This window comes from Callospermophilus lateralis, chromosome 5 (assembly GCF_048772815.1).
Source record: "Callospermophilus lateralis isolate mCalLat2 chromosome 5, mCalLat2.hap1, whole genome shotgun sequence".
NCBI classification, from domain to species: domain Eukaryota; kingdom Metazoa; phylum Chordata; class Mammalia; order Rodentia; family Sciuridae; genus Callospermophilus; species Callospermophilus lateralis.
This window is the reverse complement of record NC_135309.1, coordinates 26,870,623-26,879,932: the sequence shown is the minus strand read 5'-3', so window position 1 is coordinate 26,879,932 and position 9,310 is coordinate 26,870,623. Positions and strand designations below refer to the sequence as shown.

The 9,310-nt window shown below is 39.6% G+C and overlaps 1 protein-coding gene across 4 annotated transcripts in view; it reads right to left on the bottom strand.

The window, feature by feature from the left end:
• Positions 1–5,250: 5,250 nt before the first annotated feature.
• Ebf1 (EBF transcription factor 1) overlaps positions 5,251–9,310 on the bottom strand; it is a 377,119-nt gene continuing 373,059 nt past the window's right edge. For all 4 annotated transcript variants that reach the window (XM_076856383.2, XM_076856384.2, XM_076856385.2 and 1 more), the window contains exon 16: positions 5,251–5,549. In XM_076856383.2, the coding sequence (XP_076712498.1) occupies positions 5,518–5,549 (32 nt within the window). In that variant the 3' untranslated portion in view covers positions 5,251–5,517. The remainder of the gene's footprint in view (positions 5,550–9,310) is intronic.

The following is a 9,310-nucleotide window of genomic DNA, read 5'->3' as shown; positions in this document are numbered from 1 at the left end:
CCTTGTTTATTACATGCAACACTTCCCACTATTCCTCAGGATTTAAAAAACAAAACAAAACATCTGCTGTGCTATGGAGAGTAAGAAAATGTGAATGCAGAAGAATCAACTCTCTCGAGACTCACTGTGGAGGGAGCAAAAGGATTGTGGGCAGACTGAAACCCAGGTGGTCAATGGGATCATACTTGTAGGCTGACCAGGATATAATATTGAGAAATGAGAATTTGATGATGTTTAGATGAAAAAAAGGGGAGATTGTAATTTCACCACCCAAATTCTTGGGAATGTGAATGTGAATGATTTGGAGCACCGTGTGTGGGAAAAATTTCCCTTCTCTGAAATTCTACTTGAAAATGAATTCTTTCTTAAAGGACTTTCTGCAAGGCAAAAGGAGATTTTTCTTTAGCTGACCTATACATTGTATATTGAATGTGGTCACTAGATAGGGGACTTTTTCAACAGTACTTGATTCCACATTCCCATATTCTTATTCCTATTCATTGTAGTAATATTTTCTCATGGAGCTGGAACCCAGGATATTGACCATGACCTCCTATTACCTACTGTCCCTTATGTGTTTGGGAAACTCCTATTCATCCTGCAGAGCACCAGAGTTTCCCCTGAATGCTGATCTCTGGGGACAGAATATACTGTATGAACATCGCTTTCAGTAATTTTTCTTTTGGCCAGAAGTCCCAAACTGACACTCCAGGGGAGTGTTTTTAAAGCACTATTTGAAAATTAGTGCCACCATTTTAAAGTCTCATCATGTGTGCCTGCATGCTGCAGTCACCACAGACTGTCTTTTCTTAATGCACCTTGCCCACACCCAAACTCCCTGAAGATTCCTTGGGCCTGCCCTTGTTCCCATTGACTACAGTGTCCTGTACATCCTTCCCATTGCTCCTCCATGGCCACTTCCTTTGGAAGATTTTCCCAGCCCTTCAGATTGAATTAGATCCCACTGATATTCTTTCGGAGCATTCTAGACTTTTTCTTCATTACCTTTATTCATTGGTTGTACATGCATGTGTGGTTGCTTAGTATCTGTTTTCCCTAAGCTCCAAGAGAGTGGGAATAATACCACTGCCTTTACTAGTGGATCCACCATGCCCTGCCTGGTGCCAGAGGTTCATGTGAATGAATGGGCAAAGGAATGAATGGACACTGTCAAGAGGTAGGTCTTAAGGAATGCAGAGCCTAGTGTGTCAGAAGCGAAGGCTCCTGTTTTATTCTGAGGAGCATCATAGCCCACCTGCCTCTCCCCATCTAATCATTCTGCACTAGTTTGATTTGAACATAGTATTCTCAAAGACTGAGCATCTCGAGGACAGATTTCTTTTATTAAATTTTTATCTTCTGCATCTAGCACAGAATTCCAAAAATGGGTATTGACTGGCTAAACTGATCAACATGAGTCCGCTTTTTAAGAAAAATATCAGCTTCTTTGCTTATTAACGTACACATCACACTCTTTCATTCCCTCAAATTATGCAGCCTTCCAGAGTAAGAGAGTATCCGCAATGCCCATTGCAGATGACTGTGTGTGTGAGTGTGTGACATCCTATTAGCTCTGGCCATCAAGTTTCTGTTGGTCTATGGCCTATTTGCTGAATTTTCAAAGCATTGTACAAGCATCATTAACCTTATCATGTCCAATAATTGCAAAAGTAGGAAAAGCATATAATGTGCAATTGGAAAGACAATTATGATAGGACTTAAAGTGAAACAATTTTAGACTAGTTTATACCTATCAAGTATTTGTGGAATATTTGGCTCCAGATAAATATTTTTATCCTAGAGGAAAAGCATCTTAATTCACGTGAGGTTTAAAAATCATAGAGGTCCGGAGTTCACACACGCCTCATCAGTGAGCAAGGGCACATAATTAATTGACCAGAAGGCTCCCTGGGATTAATTAGCAGTCGTATGTGAAACGGTAGGGTTCAGACATGTAGCACAGAGGGTAGAATTCTAGAATGACCAGTTCCTGGATTCACAATTTGGTCAGTGCAGGAAGATCATCACACTGTCTGATGAAATTGTGGGGGCTCAGGGATCTTCTGTTGGCCAGAGAGGGCTCGTGCACATCTGACTGTTACCGGCAGAGGGCAGCAATATGCTGTGCGTGTTCCATTTGCATCCCAGATTAGCAAACCCCCAAGGACCTAGAAAGAAAGTGGGCATCCCAAGACTCTCCTAATTCCTTTTCTCTGGGTGTCCACCCTGGTCTGAGTAATGGCAAACACACATCTTTTACATTCCAGTGGCCTTTGGCTCATCCGAAATAGAGAAATGAATACACAACTAGGAGCTGCCATCACAGACAGGAAGTAACTTTAATTAAATATTGTGAAAGTTGAAAAGTTTTTACAGCTTGAATTTTTGCAAAAAAAAAAAAAAAATTATAACAATCTCTACAGTAGTTAGGTTCTCTAACAATTGAACTGTACAGTGTGTGTCTATTCAAAAAGTTTTGATAAGAAGGTGAAAGGTTAGTAGATTTAGAGATGACTTCACTAAGCTGCATCCTAGGACAATGTCAGGCCAGGGCTTGTTATGCAATCCAGTCATCCAGAAGCTCCATTCTTCCCCCAACACTGAAATCTCAATTTAATTCTCTATTTCATCTTCTTCTTAAAGCCATATTCTGTATTTAAGGGGGACATATCTTAAAGGAACTCATAAAACTTTTGTGTAGAAGAAAGAGGGTCAGAGGGCCAGAATGTCTTTTCATCTAATCAATATAAATAGGAGCAACAAAACACAAATTATACACATTTTAAAGGCTCTTTGGAGTTTCAAGAGAAGTTCTAACCACAACACATGGCTAACAGATTGGTGGCATCTTTTGTCAGGGTCTGAGCCGGACATCTCGCCGGCTGACCATTTGTTCCTTTGCAATTAAGGGACTCACCAGACAAAATATGGCTTTAAACTGTATACATCTTCAGGCCAGCGCTTACCACACGAATTCAGACAACCTTTCTGAGTACCGAGAAGCAATGCTAAACCTTGCTTACATTTCCAGTTTTTTTCTTTATTATTATTAGTCATCATTATTATTATTTCTCACCATGAAAAATCAGCTTTCCTCCCTCCCTCCCCTCCCACAACTCCCCTCCCCCACCCGCCCCAACCCATAAAAATCGCACTCTGACAGTCTAGTGAAAACCATTGCAAAATCCATATGGGGGCATGCACAGTTGCAGCATTGTTGTAAATGATTTCTTGCTCTACTAGAAAAAGTTACATTGTCTTAAGGTAACAAAACAGTTCTTTTGTGCTTTTCAATTTCTTTGTTTTTTTTTTCTTTTTTCTTTTTCTTTTTTCTTAGAATGTTAGTGATGACTGACAGTTCTGGTGCACAGTTACAATGTACAAGTGAAATGAATATGATTTGCATTGTTAAGGCATCCAATCTGCTGGTTTATATTTACGTGAAAGACAGAGGAAATATACAAGCCGACTTAAGAAAGAAAGTATGTTCACTGATTTCTATGAAGTTTCTCCCCCAAATTTAATGCACAAAATGCGTCACTTCATAGGGAGAGATTCCATGCATATTAATAGAGTAAAACAGCATTAGGTTTTTTTTTTTTGTAAGCTTCCAAAGCAAAGGATACATTTTTTTTTTTAAATCTACAGAACTAAATACTACAAGAATAATATGCTACTATTTTTTTTTGCCATATATTGGAAAAAACTTCTTAACTTACAAATAATACAAAAATAGACGATGGCTTTTGGGTGGAAATAAAAAAAATTGAAGCATGGTTTAAAACAATACTAAAAATAACTATAAATGAAATGTTTAAAAATCACATTGAAATGGCTAATACAATTGTAGGTGACCAAACGAGTACGCACTTTTCACATAGCAAACATACACAATAAAATAAACTGGGAGTGGGAGGAAGAGGAAGAAGGGCAAAGCAATGTACAAATCCCAAAGATAAATACATTATTTATATGGATATTTTACAAAATCCCCATTAAAACAAAAAGCCTTTTAATTAACTTTGTAAGTATGTGCAAGCTAAAGGTAGTGAGCTTTTTTTTTTCTTTGCAAGATATGCAGTAAAATCTTTTTGTGAGATTGAAGAAAACCATCTTAAGACATTAAAATGTATAAATAGAACAACAACTTTGGCAAAAAAAAAATCACAAAAAAATCTACAGTATTTATAACTACATACAAAAACACAACAGCAAAGAAAGAAATACCAGGCAAATGCATCCTCGGAACATTGCTGCATCTTTGCTATTCATTCTTACTTTTAAGAACACTTCCCAGATAATGAGAGCAAAAATTCCCATAGAACAGAAAATAATGTTTTGGAGGTTGAAACCTTCTTTTCCTTTTCCCCAGTTTCCTTTCACTCTTAATTCCAAAGCATGTAACCTGTTATTTTAACCTACTATGTTACAAATGTTCAGGGTCAACTGAGAGGCCTGTCCCAAATGGGAACATGGAAACACCTGCCAGGTTGGTTGCTTTTGTTGGTTGTTTGGAATTTTAATATAAAATAGGCATTTAGGATTTTAGGATGAGTAAAAACTTTAAGCTTGTGCATGGTGGGGTGTGAGATTTTGGCTTGCTAACTGGAGGACATAAATGGAATTCTGTGCCTGGACCCTGTTCCATGAAGTCTCAAAGGAGATTCTCACACAGCATGTGTGCCACCAAGCTCTCGCGAGGCCATTGGCTTCAGAAGAAGTTGATATAAGTAAAGGAGAGATGGATATCAGGTTTAAATATGCAGTTTTAACAATCTGTCTAGAGGCACTGGAGTTTTTGAGTAAAAGGGGAACATGTGATCACTTTCATCACGTTTTAACTTTCCAGGCTGTGTTTATTTACAGTTACTTAAGACAACGATACAAAAGAGATAAATAAGCTTGCACTGCTAAGGGGTGGCATGTTAGGTTAGATATTGAAAATGCACTGTCTGAGCTAACTACCATTTGATATGCTTTAAGGCGCAAAAGCCGACCCTTAGTTTTCTAAAAAATCTAACTGGCATTCCTATTTCTGTCCCATACAAGCTTTTTTTTTTTTTTTCTTTTTTCTTTTTTCAACTTTTTTGTAAATATCACCACTTCATTCTCCCTTTACACAGCTTTAAAAACATCATAAATTAAAACATGGAGTCTTATTTATAGTGTCCCTCGTGTACAGCTTTATGGTTTATAAAAGACAAATGATAGCGGAGTTAAGCTTTAAAAAAAAAAATGAGAGAGAGAAAGAAAAGTGGATTTGCTTTTATCGATACAGAATAAATATATCCCCCAAATACTTGGGAGGTACAAACTGTAACCAACACCCTGCGCTTGCAGACCCTTCCAATTTCAGTACTTGCAAGGTCGGTGATTTTTGTTTGTTTAAAAATCTGCAGTTATTGTGATTCCTCTTAAAAAGGCCTGAGTTAAAAGTTCCACTATGGGACTTGTATCAGATTACTCTCGTAGCAGAATCCAACCTCTTCATTAATAAAATTCTTCAAGGCAATTCTTTCACATGGGAGGAACAATCATGCCAGATATCGCTACGGAAAGAGAAGACAGAAGTCAATGGTTTTCGTTCCAAGCATCTTGCTAAGAAGAAAAAAAAATATATATATATGAAAAAAAGAAAAGAAAACAGACACCCACTCATGACTAGGTTGATTTAATATTAACCACAGATGTGCTCTCCTCTGCTCGGGAATGAATTTTTTATAAAAATCTACATGTACCTTATTAAGAATTATATCAGCGTGTATATGTGTCCTTAACAGAACAGAATATCCTCAACATTTTTCCAAATCTGATTTCAATTTTCAAACATAAATGGAGAGTTGCATAGTTTGAATACCGCAGGGAGGCTTGCAGCCTCAAGCTTTGCAAAATAGCGCAAATTTTCAATTTGTCACTCTTCTTTCCCTCCCCTTCAGTCCAAACTATAAACAACTGGCCCATGGCAAGGACCAGCGATTTCTGCAGAAAACTCTAGGCTCTTCCTGGGCTCTCTATGAGCACAAAACACTGAGCAACCTAGAGGCCATCTGACTGCAGTCCCTGGAGTCCTGGGCTGGGGAAGAAGGAAATGCTAACTACAGCAGGCATTGTTCTCCAGTTGGTGAGATGGAGGGAGTTAAGACAAGTTTGCAGGGAACTGAAGGATGTCTTCTCTATCACTGTTTTGCTCAAATTTCCTAGAATGATCTGACCAGGCTCCTTTCAAAGTTGTAGCCTAGGGGACTGAAGTTGTGGCTTAGCGATAGAGCGCCTACCTAGCATGTGCAAGGCCCTGGGTTTGACCCTCAGTACCACATAAAAATAAATAAAATAAAGGTATTGTGTCCGACTACAACTGAAAAAATAAATAAATAAATATTTTAAAAAATTGTAGCCTAGGAAAGCTGTGGTAAGATCTTCAGAAGAGGGAAAGCTGTTTGAGGGAACCAAAATTCTCTTCAAGGATTTGGAGTTAGGAGGCCACACATAAGTGGTGGCATTTAGGGAGCACGGAATGGGAGAGGCCAGGGCTCCAACTCAGGCTTTTCTGCCTCTGCAAGTTTCCCTGAGGTAGTTACTCATCTCCTTGAACCTCAGCCTCCTTCCGTAGGACATGCAGTTAATCATGGCACTCAGGGTTATGAGAGACTTTATAAAATAACATATGTAAAAAGCTTACCCTGGGTCCAGCTCTTAGGAAGAACCCATAATTTTTAACCTACCACTTTTGATGCTGGGTGACCTTGTGTGCACCGTTTAAATTCTCTGGGCTATTTTTCCTCTTACATCACCATCCTATAAGGCACACTTCCCCTAATCAGTATGAGGAATTAAGAGGGTAGTTGTAAGAAAATTAAGAGTGTGGCAATTTTGAAAGACTGAGGGAGGCCTATATTAGAAGCAAGAAGCAGTGATCTTCGGCTCCCAGAAATGCTTAGTGTCCCTGTTAGGCCCTGACAGGAAGAAAGTCACTGTTTTTTTCTTTTCTTTCTTTCTTTCTTTTTTTTTTTTTTTAATTGGCAAGTCATTTAAATGACTGTTCTAGTCAGTGCAGACTATAACTAGGAAGTATCCCCCTCTTCATGATCAAGCACCAAGTCTGGAAGAAAGTGTCTTTTTTATTTTATTTTATTTTTTTAGTGAACCCCCACTACCACAAATCCTGCAGTGAATTCTGGGAGGCCAGGCAGGACTCTGAGTCCTGAGGCCCCCCATCTCTCTGGCTTCCCCTCCTCCACCCCCTGACATTTTAGATTCAATTAAAAGAAAAACCAAAACGTATTTTGCCAAACACTTTTTCCGTTAATTTTTAAACCCATCTGTATTCACAAGGAAATTCAATCCACATGTTTCTGATTCATTTACACGTAAATCATCCAAATGTTGTTTTGCAAGAGCCCTTTTGCAGTCCAAAAGCTCCTGGAGTCCTTTTCCTAAGCTCTCATAAGCCTTTTTTTCTTAGAAACAGGAAGTTGTCTTTTGCCAAAGGCAGACCAACTTAAACCCCCAAAGATTTTGAATCAGTCCAAAATGCTGTTGCCCTAAGAGTCAAGTGAGCCCTAGATTTCACTGAAACGGGGAGCTCAGTATTTCAAGCCAAGCCTGAACTTGAGAATTGAAAATGCTGTTAGCTGCAAAGGCGAGGAGAGGTGAGGGTCCGTGCAATGTGACAACTTGATGTGGCTCTGCTTCCCTAAGGATGCTTTCATCTGGGATCCCAGTGGGTCCCAGCACCCTGCCTTAGGACAGTAGTATTACCCAAGAAGCGAATCTCCTTCGCCTTCTCCTGACACGTCCTCTGTGTTCCCCACATTAAAGGACCATCCCCTACTGCATGGCTAAATGACTCAAGCAGTGTCAACTTAATTCAAAGCAAAGTTAGAAAGTTAACAACCTTCCTGCAGCTGTGGTCCATGGACCTGGCTAACGTGTATCAGGAGGTAAAGCACAGGTAACTAAGGTACTAATCTGTAGTTGACAGCACTTTTAATCTGGACTATAGGGGTTGCACACTTCAGTACCTGGGCACATGAGCAAGCCATGTTCCCTGAGTAGGGATGGAGGGGACAGTACCAAGACCTTGCTTCCTGCAGAATGGGTAGCAACTTGGTTCCCCCAAAATGCTGCTCTGCAGGAACAAAGCTAGGCTCTGCTTCTCTGATTTTAAGAGAAGCTAAAGATGTGAATTAAAAAAAAAACAAAAAACAAAAACGATTCAATAGCCCAATAGCCCAGCTTACATATGTTAGCAAATAACTGACATTAAAAATAAACAGATCTGAGGGCTCTAGGTGGTAAATTTGGCCTGCCCCATTGCCTCACCTTTTCTTGCTTGGCTCATGTTCTGGTCTCAGAGTCTCAGAGGCAGGCAAGGACCTACACCGAGAATTTTCGAATACTATCAGGGGAATACAGCATCCTAAATCTCATGCATGGATTTCCTAAACTCCAAAGACAGAAACTTCATTGCCAAGTAAATTCCAGGAACAGATCACTGTTTGGGTCTCTGAAGTGAGGTACCTCAAAAGAGAGCTTTTCACTAAGAAAACTGACTGCATGATTGTGTGAAGTCCTTGGGTTTAAAAACTGTTCTCCTTATATCTGTGCTGCAATCTGAAAATTAATTATGTGGGTGAGAGGGATGGGTGTCTGAGACTTGGAATGTTCCAGAAATGCCACTGGTATGCAGACTTGCCCAAGTGAGGCCCAAGAAGATTCCCATGAGGACACGGCACTCAGTACCATGTGCCCAAACATCACAAGACCACGGTGGCTCTGACATCTCTCCCAGCAGCTGGGTGATCACATTCTCTGTCAGAACTCTCCCACCACCACCCACCACCAAAAAAAAAAGAAAGAAAGAAAGAAAGAAAGAAAGAAAAAAGGAAAAAACACTATTGGTTTGAAAAGCAATACAGTTTTCATTATGGTATATACATTTTGATAAGAACATAGACAAAAATGAAAAGTTTTACAGAGCTGAGAGAGTTGGGGGTAAGAGGGTAGAATAATGCCCCCTCTAACACACCGTATGTGTAAGAATTATGAGCTTAACAAGCCCGGGGCAGGGAGGTGTAGGAGAAGATCTTGAACAAACTGCATATGTGCATAAAAAGAATTCTATAGGATCTGGTAGCAGACAGGGTCTAGGGTCTAGAGGAGGCAGCCAGGCTGAGCTTCAACAAACTTGGAAAGAAAAAAAAAAAAAAGTATATGATAGGGGACCATTTCTGTGAGATCCTCCTGGCCTTTATGTTCTTAATTTTGTCACTGCAAACTGTTCAGGGCATGGTTAAGATCAGAATCTCAA